General features: G+C 41.6%; 1 protein-coding gene across 1 annotated transcript in view; it reads left to right on the top strand.

Annotated features, from left to right (window-relative positions):
• LOC148348752 (receptor activity-modifying protein 3) overlaps positions 1–7,470 on the top strand; it is a 50,944-nt gene extending 43,474 nt beyond the window's left edge. The window contains exon 4 of the mRNA XM_088322729.1: positions 1,948–7,470. Coding sequence (XP_088178855.1) covers positions 1,948–2,203 — 256 coding nt within the window. The 3' untranslated portion in view covers positions 2,204–7,470. The remainder of the gene's footprint in view (positions 1–1,947) is intronic.
• Positions 7,471–18,024: the final 10,554 nt, after the last annotated feature.

The following is an 18,024-nucleotide window of genomic DNA, read 5'->3' on the forward strand; positions in this document are numbered from 1 at the left end:
TAGATGGATAGATAGATAGATAGATACATGGATGGATGGATAGATAGATGGATGGATGAATAGATGGATAGATAGAAATAGATGGATAGATATAGATAGATAGATAGATAGATAGATAGATAGATAAACACAGATAGAAAAGTAAACACAGGTAGAAAAATAAACACAGATAGATAGATAGATTGATACATGGATGGATGGATGGATAGAAATAGATAGATAGATAGATAGATAGATAGATAAACACAGAAAGAAAAATAAACATGGATGGATAGATAGATAGATAGATAGATAGATAGATAGATAAATACAGATAGATAGATAAATACAGATAGAAAAATAAACACAGAATGATAGATAGATAGATAAACATAGATAGAAAAATAAACATAGATAGATAGATAGATAGACAATTCCAGCAGTATCCTTGCAGCAGTATCCTGCAGTGGTCAATTTATTATAAAACTATAATAAATTAAAAGGAATAGAATACAGAAATACACATTGATGACTTTGCACCAAATGCAATATTGCACAACCCTTACGATACCAACGGTATCACGATAACACTGTATGTAACATCCCACATGCCGACATTTCTTGTGTAAATACCATGTAAATTATAACTATAGCCTTATCCCCCTTGTTTTATAACCTTATGTTCTCTGTTCCTTTATCTTCTTGGCTCATACCTCACTGTGAATGTGTAAAACTGGAGTGTCATGCCCAATTTCGTTGTCACAATATGTTAACCCATTTTGTAACAATGACAATAAAGGTATATTCTATTCTATTCTATTCTATTCTATTCTATTCTATTCTATTCTATTCTATTCTATTCTATAATAAAGATAGGGTAATATGCGATCTGGGGATGGGGTTTAATGTGGGCTTTAACTCCCCCGGGTGGAGTTAAAAAGCCTCATGGCATGAGGAAGAAATTACCTCCTCAGTCTGTCTGTGGAACGAGACTGTGACAGCAGTCTGTCGCTGAAGCTGCTCTTCTGTTTGGAGATGATGGGTGTTTACTCTTTTAGCTAGCTATCTAGCTCCCTTTTAGTTTTTTCACCAGTTTGCCTTTCTAGCTAACTATCAAGCTAACCTTTTTAGCTATTTAGCAAGCCCTCTAGCTAGCTTTTTTATTTTTTTGCATGCTATCCAACATTTCTTTTCACTAGTTATCTGGCTCAATTTTGGCCTCCTTTCTAGCTAGCTATCTAGCTTTGTTTTTAGCTCTCGATCTGATTGTTTAGATTGTTTCTTTTATGCTTTTAGCTAGCTAGCTAGCTCCCTTTAAGTTTTTTACCAAATTAGCTTTCAAGCTTACTATAAAGCTACCCTTTTTAGCTATTTAGCAAGCCCTCTATCTAGCTTTTTACATTTTTTGTATGCTATCTAACATTTCTTTTTCACTAGTTTTCTGGCTCAATGTTGGCATCCTTTCTAGCTAGCTATCAAGCTTTGTTTTTAGCTCTCGATCTGATTGTTTAGATTGTTTCTTTTATTCTTTTAGCTAGCTAGCTAGCTCCATTTAAGTTTTTTTTTTACCAAATTAGCTTTCAAGCTTACTATAAAGCTACCCTTTTTAGCCATTTAGCAAGCCCTCTAGCTAGCTTTTTACATTTTTTGCATGCTATCTAACATATCTTTTCACTAGTTATCCGGCTCAATTCTGGCCTTCTTTCTAGCTAGCTATCTAGCTTTGTTTTTAGCTTTCCGTCTGGCTGTTTAGATGTTATTTTATTCTTTTAGCTAGCTTGCTAGCTCCCTTTTTTTACCAAATTAGCTTCTAAGCTAACTATCAAGCTACCCTTTTAGCTATTTAGCAAGCCATTTAGCTCGGTTTCTAATTCTGAAATGTATTTTAAACCTTTGGGCTAATGATTAACAAAAAGAAAAAGGTTGGAGACCCCTTTTCTAACGCGTCTTTCTTCTTTGCTCCCGCAGCGAATACTACATGTTTACACTCTGCACCGAGACCAAATCTCTGGTTGTGGACTGCTACTGGCCCAACCCTCTGGTGGAGAGCTACATCATCCGCATACACAAGCACTTTTTCTCCAACTGCACTTTGGAGCAAGTGGTCTGGGTGGACCCCCCCGACAACACCTTGACCATCCTCATCCTGGTCCCGGTCTCCCTCACCTTGGCCATGATCATTTTGGTCGTTTGGTGCAGCAAAAGGAGCGATAACATGGCTTGAAAGGACACAAGGGAAGACGATCCATGATCTCCATTCGTTCCGTGCCACTGACGGAAAAAGACGTCTTTTGTTTTGAGTTAAAGCTTTAACTGTGACAACACTACCTGGGAATGGACCCGGACCGGAGTGGTGGGTGGGTTTGAAGAGACCAAATGAACCCGTCTGGAAATTTTACTCACCTCAAACACCAGGGTTGGGTAGGGTTACTTTAACTGGATTACTTTTAAGTACTTTTGGATGACTCCAATACCAAATATGCTCATAAAAGACAAAAGAAACTAAATATGAATCAAATGAGTAAATTTTGTGCAGGCTTTTGTAACGGAATACATGGAACGGCAAAAATGATGTTGGCAAGCTGGATTTCTTTTCATTTTGTTTCTGTGGCATTTGATGTTCGTTTTGCCGGAGATCAAAGAGATCAAAGCCAGGAGAGAAAGCTTACCACGTGTTGTGAGTCATCATTTTATTCACATTTAGTTTTTTTTGTCTTTAATTAGCATATTTGGTATTGGAGTACCGTATTTTCCGCACCATAAGGCGCACCTAAAAGCCTTTATTTTTTTCAAAAGCTGACCATGCGCCTTATAATACAGTGCGGCTTATTTATGGATCAACATTAATTTGCAAAGTCTTGCAACTAACTTGCAGCCGCCGACTAGATTTTCCCCCGAAGGTGGAGTAGTACGCGGTGTATGCTGGGATTTATTTACCGGCGTTTCATTGGCTAACCAATGTGTCAATCATCATTTGAATCGATCACTATTGGCTAAAGTTATTCGGAGGTCAAGGGGCGGATCCTTTTGATCATTTACAGGCTGGCATTGGCTTAAACGGCAAAACAAAGCCTGCAATTGGCCGAAAAAGATGAATGTGTATAGCACGTTGGGTTGACGGCATAGAGAGCATTTTTTACTATTCTGTATTTGTAAATATTTTATTCTTCTGGATTTACTACACTCACGGATATAAGAGGACATTGGCTGCACATTATTATGAACACAACGACTTCGGTGAGCTACTCCGGGTTTTATATTATCCCTGTATCTTGTTTCAGACTGAACTCGATGTTTTTGTGGTAAGCGGCGCAGATAATGGATGGAATGGAGTGTCTATTTTTAGATTAAACTCAATTCCAAGTGTTTATTGTCACATGCACAGTAAAGTTGCGAGCGAAAAAGAAAATAGAAACTAAGGAATGGTTGGCATTTCTTGAATCCCAAGACTTTAACCTTCCGAATGATGGAATGATGCATTTGAGTGACATCGTACGGACACCGCATCCGCACGTGTTCTCGACACGTATTTGCGTCTTTGCAAGCTTTGGGAATGTTAAGGGGGTAATCAGTTTGACTGAGCTATCTGACTGTTTTGTCCAAGTTCCCATTGTAGCGCCTTATCATCCGGTGCGTCTTATGTATGTCAAATATAGGACCAAAAACTATTTTTTGGGGGTGCGCCCTATAACCCGGTGCGCCTTATAGTGCGGAAAATACGGTAATCCAAAAGTAATTGAAAGTAATCCAGTTAAAGTAACCCTACCCAACCCTGCTCAACACCATTATTGACCATGATCCAATCCCAATGACAGATACTGAAAACGATCTGTACCTTTCCTGTTTAGCATGCTAGCAGTTTTGCATGTTGGACAGCGAGCGGTTTATCGTTGCCCGGAATATTTTGTGTTAAATTGTGCTTTTTCACGTTTTCAAATGTACACCAAATATTTCATTTTCAAGTTATGTTGTATTATGTTTCTAATTTATTTGTTTTTAAACTGCAACCCATTTTTTTTAGTCTACCTTTCTCTGGAATCATAAAATGAAATGAAATGAAAAATGAAATGATCTGCATTTATATAGCCCTTTTCAAGTCAAGACTTCCCAAAGCGCTTTACAGTGTGCTTCACATTTCCCAATAGCGTCCGTGCAGCCATGTAAGGCGCTAACCTGCTTATTGGGGGTATTAGGGGTTCAGTGTCTTACCCAAGGACACTTCCACATGTAACATGGAGGAGCCGGGATTTGAACTGCGTTCTCTTGATCCCAAGACGAGCGCTCTACCTCCTGAGTCACATTTCCCAATAGCGGCCGTGCAGCCATGTAAGGCGCTAACCTACTTATTGGGGGTATTAGGGGTTCAGTGTCTTACCCAAGGACACTTCCACATGTAACATGGAGGAGCCGGGATTCGAACTGCGTTCTCTTGATCCCAAGACGAGCGCTCTACTTCCTCAGCCACATTTCCCAATAGCAGCTATGCAGCCATGTAAGGCGCTAACCTGCTTATTGGGGGTATTAGGGGTTCAGTGTCTTACCCAAGGACACTTCCACATGTAACATGGAGGAGCCGGGATTCGAACTGCGTTCTCTTGATCCCAAGACGAGCGCTCTACCTCCTGAGTCACATTTCCCAATAGCGGCCGTGCAGCCATGTAAGGCGCTAACCTACTTATTGGGGGTATTAGGGGTTCAGTGTCTTACCCAAGGACACTTCCACATGTAACATGGAGGAGCCGGGATTCGAACTGCGATCTCTTGATCCCAAGACGAGCGCTCTACCCTATGGGCTTTGACTAATGGAATAATGATCAATAAGCCTGTCGGTACCCACTTTCAGCAATCCGAAATCAGGGGTCTCAAACTTACACGGGGGCCGCCCAAGCTGGGGCCGAGTTGGGTTTTCCACAACAAATTTTCCTTTGGAACCAATCCACAGTTTCCAAACATCATTTTTTTATGAAATTCCCTACACAAAATAAGATCTAAAAATAATAATATGAACATAAATAAATCAACAGGTAATACATTGTTCTGCATTTAAAGCAAAAGGATAGAGTGTACTATTCAGTGCCTCCTAGTGGTGAAGAAAATGTCATTTAGTACAAAAAAATTGGCAAAACTATATGAACTGATATAAAAATGCGCATTTTTTTAAATGACTTACACAGCGCTGTTCAAAATTATAGCAGTGCAATGTGACTAACCAGAAAATCCCTGTCACGGTTGACATGGCGCCCAATGGGCCCCGCCCATGTGGCGCCAGCTTCTGTCACGGTTGCCATGGCGCCCAATTGGCCCCGCCTGCGTGGCGCCAGGTGCAGCTTGTTGACAGATTGGCTCCCTGTCAGTATTTAAACTCTGTCCTGTCAGTCCCCTTTTGTCGGTCCGTCTGCGAATCTCTGTTTTTCCTCGGCAAGCCCTTTTTCGCCTGTCCTGTTTTTTTGCTCCTGTCAGTGTCCCGTTACGACCTGTTGTGATATCGACCACGTCTGTTCTCCCGCTCCGAATAACGATTCGTTTTTTGATTCCGATTACGTTTTTGCTCTTCCAACCTGGCTACTGACCCGTTTTTTCCGTTCCCGACACCGGGATCGATACCAAGCCCTGGAGACTGGAGTCAGATATCAAACAGGGCAAGATGGACGGGATCTATACCGGACAGGATACACAAGCAAGATACCGGACAGAGTCAAAACACACGTCTTGCGGGTGCAGAGGTTCGTGGACGGACTGACAAAGAGTGAGTGAGAGCACTGAGCTTAAATAGGAGAGAAGCCAATCAGTCAACGAGCTGCAGCTGGCGCCAAATGGGCGGGGCCAAGTGAGCGCAATGGGCAACCATGACACTTTTTGTTTTATTTTTTTTTTTTCTTTGTTTCTCTTTTCTTTTTGATCCTTTTTTTAAATTTATTTTTTCTTCTTTTTTTGTTTTCTAATTTCTCTTCTTTTCAATAGTGATATATTGCGTTTTGTTCACTTTGAGTCTTCGGATTTTGTCTTCTTGCGTTGCGCTTTTAGAACAACAGAATACAGTGACTTCTAGTGGTAAAACAATCTAGCACTGTCCCTTTAACTTTCATGTCAAGGCAGAGCGCCTCAAACTATTATCATGCGGGCTGTGAGTTTGAGACCCCTGATTTGAAAGCACTGGTCGTACATTTGCCAAAACTGTCGCGCTATTTATTGGATTCGCCTTAGAGCACAGGTGTCCAACGGGCGGCCCGCGGGCCGGATCGGGACCGCTAAGGGATTGAATCCGGCCCGCGAGACAACACTCAGAGAAGCACAAGAGAAAAGCAAGCTGCAGGTTGAAATATGTAAACTTGATGTTGCCAAAGGCAGGTGCCTCGAACAAAGACACTGTACTTCTCTCTCTCTGTCTCCCTGTGTCTCTCTCACTCTCTCTCTCTCTCTTCCATCCATCTTCTCCCACTCTGTCTCTATCACTTTCACTCTCTGTGTCTCTCTTTTTCTCTTCCGTTGTTGCTCTTTGTTTTTTTCTCTCTCTGTGTATTTTTGTCTTCTTTTGCTCTCATTTTATTTTTCCTTTTCTCTCTTTTCTCTTTCTCTTGTTCACAAAGACACTGTACTTGTATTTATTTATCTCTCTCTCTCTCTCTTTCTCTCTCTCTCTTTCTCTCTCTCTCTCTCTCTCTTCCACCCTTTTTCTCCCACTCGCTGTCTCTGTCTCTTTCTCTGTGTCTCTCTTTTTCTCTTCCTTTGTTGCTTTTTCTCTTTCTCTTTCTGTGTCTTTTAACTTCTTTTGCTCTAACTTCCTTTTTTCCTTTTCTTTCTTTTCTCATTCTCTCTTCCTACCCTTCGCGCTTTCTTTTCTCTTTTCTCTCCTTCTGTCTTTCTATTTCTCTTTGGATTTCTTTCTTCCTATCTCTCCTTTTCCCCCTCTCTCATGACTTTTTATCTTTTGTTTCTCACGCTCTCTCCCTCTCTTTTTCTTTCTTTGTCCCACCCTCTCTTCTTTTCCCTCCCTCTTACTCTTATTTCTTTATCTCTCTTTTTCTTTCTCTTTCATCTCCTAGTCCGGCCCCCGACAGAATGTTTGTTCTATTTGTGTGGCCCCAGAGTTAAAATGAGTATGACGTGCATATGCAGTGCAAAACCACGTGGAACAGTTCTACGGATTGTGTAGACTGGCCAGACCGAGAACCGCCGACCTTGGACATTCTTCATTCAGTCAGAGTCACTGTATCATAGGCCAAAGCATCCGGCGGAAGAACTCTCGGAACTCCTGGGAAACCAGATTCCCGGCGGACCACGCTGTCGACATGAAAACGTTAAAAAAAACAACGAAATGGGATAGCGGACTTAAAGGGATTCTGCAAGTTTCCATTGACTGCTGAGTGACTCAAGGGACAGACATCACTGGAAAGGGAAAACCAGACAACGGGAAGACTCAAGCATTTTGAGTCTCTTGGGGACATTTGTAAGAGTGTCGTTTATCAGATACTAATAAAATGTTGTTGAGACACTGAGACTTGGCTATCGAATTTTGCTTTTTGGGTAGGTGCTAGCCACACTTTGGATCAGGGGTGTCAAACTCATTTGAACTCAGGGGCCACACGATAGAACAAACGTTCTGTCGGGGGCCCGACTAGTAGATTAAAGAGAAAGAAAAAGAGAGATAAAGAAATAAGAGAAAGAAGGAAGGAAAAGGAGAGAGGGCGGGACAAAGAAAGAAAGAGAGGGAGAGGGAGAGAGCGTGAGAAACAAGAGATAAAAAGTCGTGAGAGAGGGGGAAAAGAAAGGGAGAGGAAGAAAGAAATCCAAAGAGAAATAGAAAGACAGAAGGAGAAAAAAGAAAAGAAAGCATGAAGGGTAGGAAGAGAGAAAGAGAAAAGAGAGAAAAGGAAAAAAGGAAGTTAGAGCAAAAGAAGTTAAAAAGACACAGAGAGAGAAAGAGACAAAGAGCAACAAAGCAAGAGAAAAAGAGAGACCCAAAGAGTGAAAGAGACAGAGACAGAGAGTGGGAGAAAAGGGGTGGAAAAGAGGTAGAGAGAGAGAGAGAGAGATAGAGAGAGAGAAAGAGAGAATTACAAGTACAGTGTCTTTCTTCGAAGCACCTTTCTTTGGCAACATCAAGTTGCCATATTTCAACCTGCAGCTCGTTTTTCTCTTGCGCTTCCCTCAGCGTTGTCTCGCGGGCCGGATTCAATCCCTTAGCGGGCCTGATCCGGCCCGCGGGCCGCCTGCTTGACACCCGTGTCTTAAAACAAAACCTAAAGACACTCGCAGAAACCTAAAGTACAACAGTAAAAAAATATCACAAAAACTGCCTCAAAATGAACTAGACACCCCTGGTTTGGATCATTTCAGTTTAACAGGTACACAACCAGGACGGAGAAACCCCACAGGGACGTGGACTGGCACCCTCGTACTTCCTGTGCCGCTTTTGATAGATATTAAAAACCGCCGGGTCAACCCATTTCCCTGTATTCTTCTGTGGACTCTGGGAAAAAAGCTTCAATATCCTTCCTGCCGCCAAGCGGAGTCCTTGCAGAAAACCAGGCAACCCAGAACCTGCCCGGACTCTCGTAAACCCGAGTTCTTTTTGTCTATAAACAAGAAGCCAAAGCCTTCTCTGCTTCTTTCCTGGAGTTCCGTTGGAACAAATAGCGCCCGTGTGTTTGTTTGGATAATAACTTATGATACTGGCGTTGTATTGTGCTGGCTGAGTTGGCGGTTTCCGGTTCTGTCCTACGGGTCCACTCATTGTGGACTGGAGTGGGTGTCTTCCACCAGCAGGGTTGGGTAGGGTTACTTGAACTGGATTACTTTCAATGACTTTTGGATGACTCCAATAACAAATATGCGAATAAAAGACAAAAGAAACTCAATAGGAATAAAATGATGACTTACAACATGTGGTAAGCTTTCTCTCCTGGCTTTGATCTCGGCAAAACGAACATCAAATGCGACAGAAACAAAATGAAAATCAATCCAAACAGCCTGCCGACATCATTTTTGCCGTTCCGTGTATTCCGTTACTCCCCAAGCCTCCACAAAATGGAGTCATTTTATTCCTATTGAGTTTCTTTTGTCTTTTATTACCATATAGCTTGTTGACAGATTGGCTTCTCCACCCTGTCCTGTCGATCCCCGGTTGTCGGTCCGTCTGCGAATTCCTGTTTTTACACGGCAAGCCCTTTTTCGACCCAGACTCACGCCTGTCCCGGTTTTGCTCCTGTTTGTCTCCCGCTACAACCTGTTTTGATATCGACCACGTCTGCTCTCCCGTCCCAAATAACGATCCGTTTTTGATCTCGACCACGTCTGCTCTGCCGTCCCGGCTTACGACTCGTGTCCCACCCTGGAAGGTCTTGCTCTCCCAGTCCCAGCTACCGACCAGTTTTCCACCCCTGACACCGAAAAAAATGATGACTCACAACAGGTGGCAAGCTTTCTCTCCTGGCTTTGATCTCTTTGATCTCTTTGATCTCCGGCAAAACGAACATAAAATGCGACAGAAACAAAATGAAAAGAAATCCAAACAGCCTGCCGACATCATTTTTGCCGTTCCGTGTATTCCGTTACTCCCCAAGCCTGCACAAAATGTAGTCATTTTATTCATATTGAGTCTCTTCTGTCTCTTATTACCATATTTGGTATTGGAGTAATCCAAAAGTACTTGAAAGTAATCCAGTTAAAGTAACCCTACCCAACCCTGTCCACCAGTGACCACTACATTGTTCGTCTCAGTATTTACTTACTAAAAACTCTTCTCATTGTTTAAAATACGTTTAGGTAGGGTCATTTTTTGGTCTATGAGTTCCCGAAGAAATCAAAGCACCATGTTCCCGTCACTTTGAGTAAACAGAGAGCCCAAAAGTTGATTCCAGACAATGAGTCAAGAAGAAATTCCCTGGAGGTTGGAACAATCCAGCCACTCACAAATCTAAGACCTGTTGTTAAGAAGAGTGTGCGATTAGGGGCAGCGTGATCGAAATATAACATTTCAAACATATTAAATGGTTGATGATGTAGTCCAGGGCAGTGTGGAGTTTGCATGTTCTCCCCGTGCATGCCTGGGATTCCTCTGGGGACTCCTCCCACATTCCGAAAACATGCATGTCAGGTGAATTAGCCGGTCCAAATTGTCACTAGGTGTGAATGAGCGACTGAGTTGTCCGTCTCTGTGTGCCTTGGCCAAAGCCTGAAGATTGGATGGGCTCCAGCACCCCCGCGACCCTACTGAGGATAAGCAGTGCAGATAATGGATGGATGGATGATCTAGTCCAGGGGTGTCAAACTCCTTTTAACTCGGGGGCCACACGATAGAACAAACATTCTGTCGGGGGCCGGACTGGTAGATTAATCAGAAAGAAAAAGAGAGATAGAAAAATTAGAGAAAGAGGAAGGGAAAAGAAGAGAGGGCGGGACAAAGAAAGAAAAAGAGAGAGAGAGGGAGAGAGCGTGAGAAACAAAAGATATAAAGTCGTGAGAGAGGAAGAAAAGAAAGGGGGAGGTAGAAAGAAATCCATAGAGATATAGAAAGACAGACGGAGAGAAAAGAGAAAAGAAAGTGCGAAGGGTAGGAAGAAAGAGAAAAGAGAGAAAAGGAAAAAAGGAAGTTAGAGCAAAAGAAGTTAAAAAGACACAGAGAGAGAAAGATACAGAGTTGGAGAAAAGGGATGGAAAAGAAAAAAAAAGAGAGAGAGAGAGAGAGAGAGAGAGATAAACACAAGTACAGTGTCTTTGTTCAAGGCACCTGCCTTTGGCAACATCAAGTGGACATATTTCAACCTGCAGCTTATTTTTCTCTTGTGCTTCTCTGAGTGTTGTCTCGCGGGCCGGATTAAATCCCTTAGCGGGCCTGATCTTGCCCGCGGGCCGCCCGCTTGACACCTGTGATCTAGTCCATGAGCATAACAAGCACCCCAGAAAATTCTCTTTTCCATATCAAAGGACAGGATAAAAAATGTGACGGAATTGATGGAAATAATGCAGTGCTTTGAAATGGTTCAGTCCATTTGATTCCTCGTACTGCTTTCGGCCCCTTCCCTGCTCCTCTTTCCCTCGGCTGTTGTCACTTGCGGCCTAGCGGCGGAGTCTGTGGAGACCACCGTGTATGACGGTGAGAGTTTGTTATGATGGAAGCCCAAGAGGGCCATAATTCAATTGATAAAGGGAACATTTTATTGATAAAAACGGCCTAAAATTACAATTATTTTTTAAAACCCTTTTAAAATATGAAATATATTGCGGACGAGTTGAATTTGTTCGTAAGTTGCTTCAGTGCTATATTTTGTATGTTTAAGGTTTTTATAAGTATGTTTAAGGCTTAAATAGGTAACCTGCATTGTTTTGTTCAAAAAAAAAAACATTTAATAAAACAATATGCTCTATAAAGATAAATCAAGTGAAGTTTAACTTACTTTTGGAAGATGAGCTTCAAGAGTTAGCACCTCCTCGGTGGTAAAAAGTGGCCGAAAAAAAGTGTTCCGACGATTTTCTCAACCGCATCACTGCTTTCTTATTCCTTTCATTTTCATTGCACGCCTCTTCTTTACACTTTACACCAACCATATTGAATGGATGCTCAAGAACTCAAGTAAACACACACTTACATGAACGCGCCCTCACTCAAACACACAAAAACTCACACGAACATGCACTCTCACACACAAACTCACATAACACACACTCATCCGCACAAAACACACAAAAAACACATAACACAGTAGAACTCAAACTAACACTTACCCACACAAACATATTCTCACACAAACACTTTAAAATTCACACAAACACACAAAAACTCACATAAACACACAAAAACTTACATTAACACTTACCCGCATAAACACACACTCACAAAAACATACCAAAACTCACACAACACGAACGCGAACATGCACTCTCACAAACAGACACGAACTCACATAAACACACACTCACACACACAAAACACTCAAAAAAACACACAACACAGTAAAACTCTAACTAACACTTACTCACATAAACACACTCTCACAGAAACACACCAAAACTCACACAAACACGAACAAGCACTATCACAAACTCACATAAACACTCTCACAAGCACACAAAAACTCACATAAACACACACTCACGCGCACAAAACACTCAAAAAAACACAGTAAAAGTCAATCTGACACTTGCCCACACTAACACACACTCACACAAACACTCGAAAACTCACACAAACACACCAAAACTCACATAAACTCGCACTCTTGCGCACAAAACACATGAAAACTAGAGTAAACACACACTTACATGAAACCGCCCTCACACAAACACACAAAAACTCACACAAACACGAACATGCATTCTCACACGCAAACTCACATAAACACACACTCATGCGCAAAAAAAAACACAAAAAAATCACAACACAGAAAAACTCAAACTAACACTTACACACACTCACACAAAGACTTGAAAACTCACAAAAACTCACATAAACCCACACAAACTTACATTAACACTTACTCGCATAAACACACGCTTACACAAACACACGAAAACTCAAGTAAACACACACTTACATGAACGCGCTCTCACAAAAACACACAATGACTCACACGAACACGAACATGCACTCTCACAAACACACGAGAACTCCCACAAACACACTCACATACACAAAACACACAAAAAACACAGAAAAACTCAAACAAACACTAACCCACACTAACACACATTCACACACAAACACTCGAAAACTCACACAAACACACAAAAACTTACATTAACACTTACCCGCATAAACACAAGCTCACACAAACACGTGAAAACTCACACGTACACAACAAACCTCACATAAACTCGCACTCTTGCGCACAAAACACACGAAAATTCAAGTAAACACACACAAAAACTTACATTAACACTTACTCACATAAACACACGTTCACAAAAAACATATGAAAACTCACACATACACACCAAAACTCACACAACAAGAACGCGAACATGCACTCACACAAACACACAAAATCTCACATAACACACACAAAAACTTACATTAACATTTACTCGCATAAACACACGCTCACACAAACACACGAAAACTCCCACATACGCACCAAAACTCACACAACACGCACTCTCACAAAACACACAAACTCACATAACACACTCATGCACTCAAAACACACGAAAACTCAAGTAAACACACACTTACATGAACCCGCCCTCACACAAACACACTAAAACTCACACAAACACAAACAAGCATTCTTACAAACTCACATAAACACAGCCTCTCACAAACACACAAAATCTCACATAAACACACACAAAAACTTACATTAACATTTACTCGCATAAACACACGCTCACACAAACACACGAAAACTCCCACATACGCACCAGAACTCACACAATACGCACTCTCACAAAACACACAAACTCACATAAACACACTCATGCACACAAAACACACGAAAACTCAAGTAAACACACACTTACATGAACCCGCCCTCACACAAACACGCCAAAACTCACACAAACACGAACAAGCACTCTCACAAACTCACATAAACACACACTCTCACAAACACACGAAAACTCACATTACACACACAAAAACTTACATTAACATTTACTCGCATAAACACACGCTCACACAAACACACGAAAACTCACACGTACACACTAAAACTCACATAAACTCGCACAAACCACACGAAAACTCAAGTAAACACACACTAACATGAACCCGCCCTCACACAAACACACCAAAACTCACACAAACACGAACAAGCACTCTCACATACTCACATAAACACACACTCACACACACAAAACACACAAAAAAAAACGCACAACACAGAAAAACTCAAACCAACACTTACCCACACTAACACACACTCACACGAACACTCGAAAACTCACACAAACACGAACAAGCACTCTCACACACTCACATAAACACACTCATGCGCTCAAAACACACGAAAACTCAAGTAAACACACGCTAACATGAACCCGCCCTCACACAAACACACCAAAACTCACACAAACACAAACCAGCACTCTCACACACTCACATAAACACACTCTCACAAACACACGAAAACTCACATAAACACACACATAAACAGTTTGTTTCCCACAGTCCAACTGCTCTGAAGCGCTTGACCTAAACAGGACATCCTCCTCAATCTTTCACCCGCTTCAGTTCTGTCTCTCACCCTGGCGCTCACCCCGTCCTCGTCTGCTTTTCACCCTTTCGCCTCATTTTTTGCGACCCCGTCTCGCAAAAATGAAAAAATCGTCCTCCGTGTTGACGACATTTACCGTATTTACTGCGCTGTGAGGTGCGCTGGTTTAAAGGGCGCGCCCCCTAAATGTAGCCTTCATGTATAAGCCGCACTGCTGCGAGTTTTTATATTTTTTGACATTTTTCTTCCTTTCCTCCCATTTTCGGAGCGCCTTTGGTTCGTCCCTGATGCTGTCATGATTGCTGATTCGGGGCAACTGCGAATGCCCAGTTGTTGCCAACAGCCTTGAGCGCTGATTGGTTCATGGACTCATTTTAAACCCCCGGCTTCCAAGAGCTGTCAGACCGTCCTGCGAACCTACGCTTTTGCTAGGCAAGCTCCGTACCTCCGACAATCTCCTGCCCTGTTTTTTTGCCCGTTCCTTTGGCGATAAAAAGAGAAGTCGTGAGAGAGGGGGAAAGAAAGGGAGAGGAAGAAAGAAATCCAAAGAGAAATAGAAAGACAGAAGGAGAGAAAAGAGAAAAGAAAGCCTGAAGGGTAGGAAGAGAGAAAGAGAAAAGAGAAAAAAGGAAAAAAGAAAGTTAGGGCAAAAGAAGTTAAAAAGACAGAGAGAGAGAAAGAGACAAAGAGCAACAAAGGAAGATTAAAAAGAGAGACACAGAGAGTGAAAGAGACAGAGACAGAGTGTTTGAGAAAAGGGGTGGAAAAGAGAGAGAGAGAGAGAGAGAGAGAGAGAGAGAGAGAGAAGAGAGAGAGAGAAAAAAAGGGAGCAGAAAGAGACAAAGAGCAACAAAGGAAGATTAAAAAGAGAGACACAGAGAGTGAAAGAGACAGAGGCAGAGAGTGGGAGAAAAGGGGTGGAAAAGAGAGAGAGAGAGAGAGAGAGAGAGAGAGAGAGAGAGAGAGAAAGGGAGCGGAAGAAAGAAATCCAAAGAGAAATAGAAAGACAGAAGGAGAGAAAAGAGAAAAGAAAGTGCGAAGGGTAGGAAGAGAGAAAGACAAAAGAGAGAAAAGGAAAAAAGGAAGTTAGAGCAAAACAAGTTAAAAAGACAGAGAGAGAGAAAGAGACAAAGAGCAACAAAGGAAGAGAAAAAGAGAGACACAGAGAGAGAAAGATACAGAGACAGAGTGGGAGAAAAGGGGTAGAAAAGAGGGAGAGAGCGAGAGAGAGAGAGAGAGAAAAGAGAAAAGGGGAGCGTAAGAAAGAAATCCAAAGAGAAATAGAAAGACAGAAGAAGAGAAAAGAAAGTGCGAAGGGTAGGAAGAGAGAAAGACAAAAGAGATAAAAGGAAAAAAGAAAGTTAGAGCAAAAGAAGTTAAAAAGACAGAGAGAGAGAAAGAGACAAAGAGCAACAAAGGAAGAGAAAACGAGAGACACAGTGAGTGAAAGAGACAGAGACAGAGTGGGAGAAAAGGGGTGAAAAAAAAAAAAAAGAGAGAGAGAGAGAGAGAGAGAGAGAGAGAGAGAGAGAGAGAGAGAGAGAGAGAGAGAGAGAGAGAATACAAGTACCGTGTCTTTGTTCGAGGCACCTTTCTTTGGCAACATCAAGTTGACATAATTCAACCTGCAGCTTGTTTTTCTCCTGCACTTCTCTGACTGTTGTCTCGCGGGCCGGATTCAATCCCTTAGCGGGCCTGATCTGGCCCGCGGGCCGCCTGTTTGTCACTTGTGGTCTACCCGGATGTTTTTGAAGTCTGCTTAGTTTGAAAAAGTGAAATGTTATAATGTTATACCTTTTTTTTTTCTGTTTCATCATTCCTCTAACATTTGTATTTGGTACCATGACTAAGAATACTTTGACAACCAGGTAAGATTTATTGCCTTTTCCTACGTCTTTTTACCTTATGGTTAGTATTTAGCACTCTTACCGTCACTATTTCGTTCTGTGTACATTGTTACACAGAATGACAATACAAGGAAATTATTATTATTATTATTATTATTGCAATTTTCTCAGTACATAAGAAACACCTATTATAAGAATTACAGTATAACTATTTTAACATTATAACAGTTTTTGGGTGCGCATCGTATGGAAAATACGGTAATTGGGATCCTGGTGTGCTCTTCTCATATTTGTCTTTCTTCCCTGGCCCCCCGCCCCCTCGCTCGTCCTTTCCCCCAGTGACCCCAGGGGCCCTCGCTGTCGTACTCCCCCCCGTCGGCATCACAGCTGGAGTCGGTCCTCACGCGACTTGCTGCTTCACCTCTCGGACCCAAACGCTAGAAGCAATGTTCCCTGTCATTTTCCTGACGGGTCTGAGCGTTCACACAAAGTCGGTGAGCAAGGCTTGAAACAACAGTGAGCAACCATAATCCCAAGTGTGGCAAGATAATTCATTATCAATCATGTCCAAAACTTGACATTTTGCTGAGTTTCCGGCAATGCAAAATTATTTTTCTCTTTTGAATGAATGGACTCATGTACGATTGCCTACAAACGTTATTTGTTTTTACAATTCTTTCACAAGATTTCCATTTCTTTTTTTTTTCTGGTATATTTTGTCGCATAATACTAACATTTTTGGGGGACTATTGAGTCGGTTGCACGATACAGAACTGTATTTAATCACAGTTTTTAGTGGAAGTACAATGTTGGCAACAAGATTGACTTGGTATCATTGGAAATTATTTAAATGCAACACAAACTTTTTCTTCTTTTTTCCGTGTTTTTTTCTACTTTTTAAAATTCCTTTAAAAAAAATCTCATTGTGTTTATTTTTTCTTTTTGTTCTCTATTTACTTTTTTCCTTTGTTTCTTTTCTTTTTTTCTGGCTTTTTTCTCAATTTTTCCTTCCTTTTTCTCTTCCTTTTGTTTCTTTTTTTCTCAGCTTTTCACTACTTTTTCATTTTGGTATTTTTTTCTTTTTTGTTCTATTCCCCCCCTTTCTTTGATTCATTTTGTGCATAATTTCACATCATATTTGGTCATGTTGGGATGAAAGAAACAAAAACAACCTGAAGAGCCGTTTAGGCCCCGAAAGAGACGGTTCGTTTTAGTGAGCCGAGCCGAAGAAGCTGGTTCTCAACAAACTCTACTAACTTGACTCAACTTTGTTCTACTTCGACTCGACTTGAAAATACCGCCTTTAGGACACAACGTCAGGGGAAGCCGTGTATTTTGACCTTCATGCACTGTAACTTTCTCAGCTTTTCACTACTTTTTTATTTTGGTATTTTTTTTCTTTTTTTGTTTTATTTCCCCCTTCCTTTAAGTCATTTTATGCATAATTTTACATAATATTTGGTCATATAGGGATGAAAGAAGCAAAAACAACCTGAAGAGCCACTTAGGACCCGGAAGAGCCGGTTCCTTTTAGTGAGCCGAGCCGAAGAAGCCGCTTCTCGAAAAACTCTACTGACTTGACTCAACTTCGTTCTACTTCGACATTGACTTCAAAATACCGCATTTAGAACACAGCGTCAGGGGAACCCGTGTATTTTGACCTTTATGCACTGTAACTTTGACTTAATTGGCTTCTTATTTAGCAATTTTGAGCCCTGATTTTATGTGAGCGGAAAAGCTCTGGGTAGTGCGCAATTGCGCACATACGCAGCTTAGAGGGAACATTGGCTAGAAGCTATGTTTGTCACGCAACAAACATCTTACATGATCTGAATGTCACTCAGAGTGTTGCTCGATGCAAATACACAAACTGAAACGGTGCTGCAACAGTGTCGGGAGCACCAGCGGGAACGGTCGTGGTCCAAGAGGCTGGAGAGGGGTCGGTGTTCCAGTAAAACCAAGCAGTAAAGGCCAATGTCCAAGAGTTCATCATCATCGCGATCCAAAAAAAAAAAAAGCCAGGCTTCGGTATACTGGAAATAACA

Source organism: Urocampus carinirostris, chromosome 18 (assembly GCF_059441175.1).
Source record: "Urocampus carinirostris isolate Australia breed hairy pipefish chromosome 18, RoL_Ucar_1.0, whole genome shotgun sequence".
Taxonomy (NCBI): Eukaryota; Metazoa; Chordata; class Actinopteri; order Syngnathiformes; family Syngnathidae; genus Urocampus; species Urocampus carinirostris.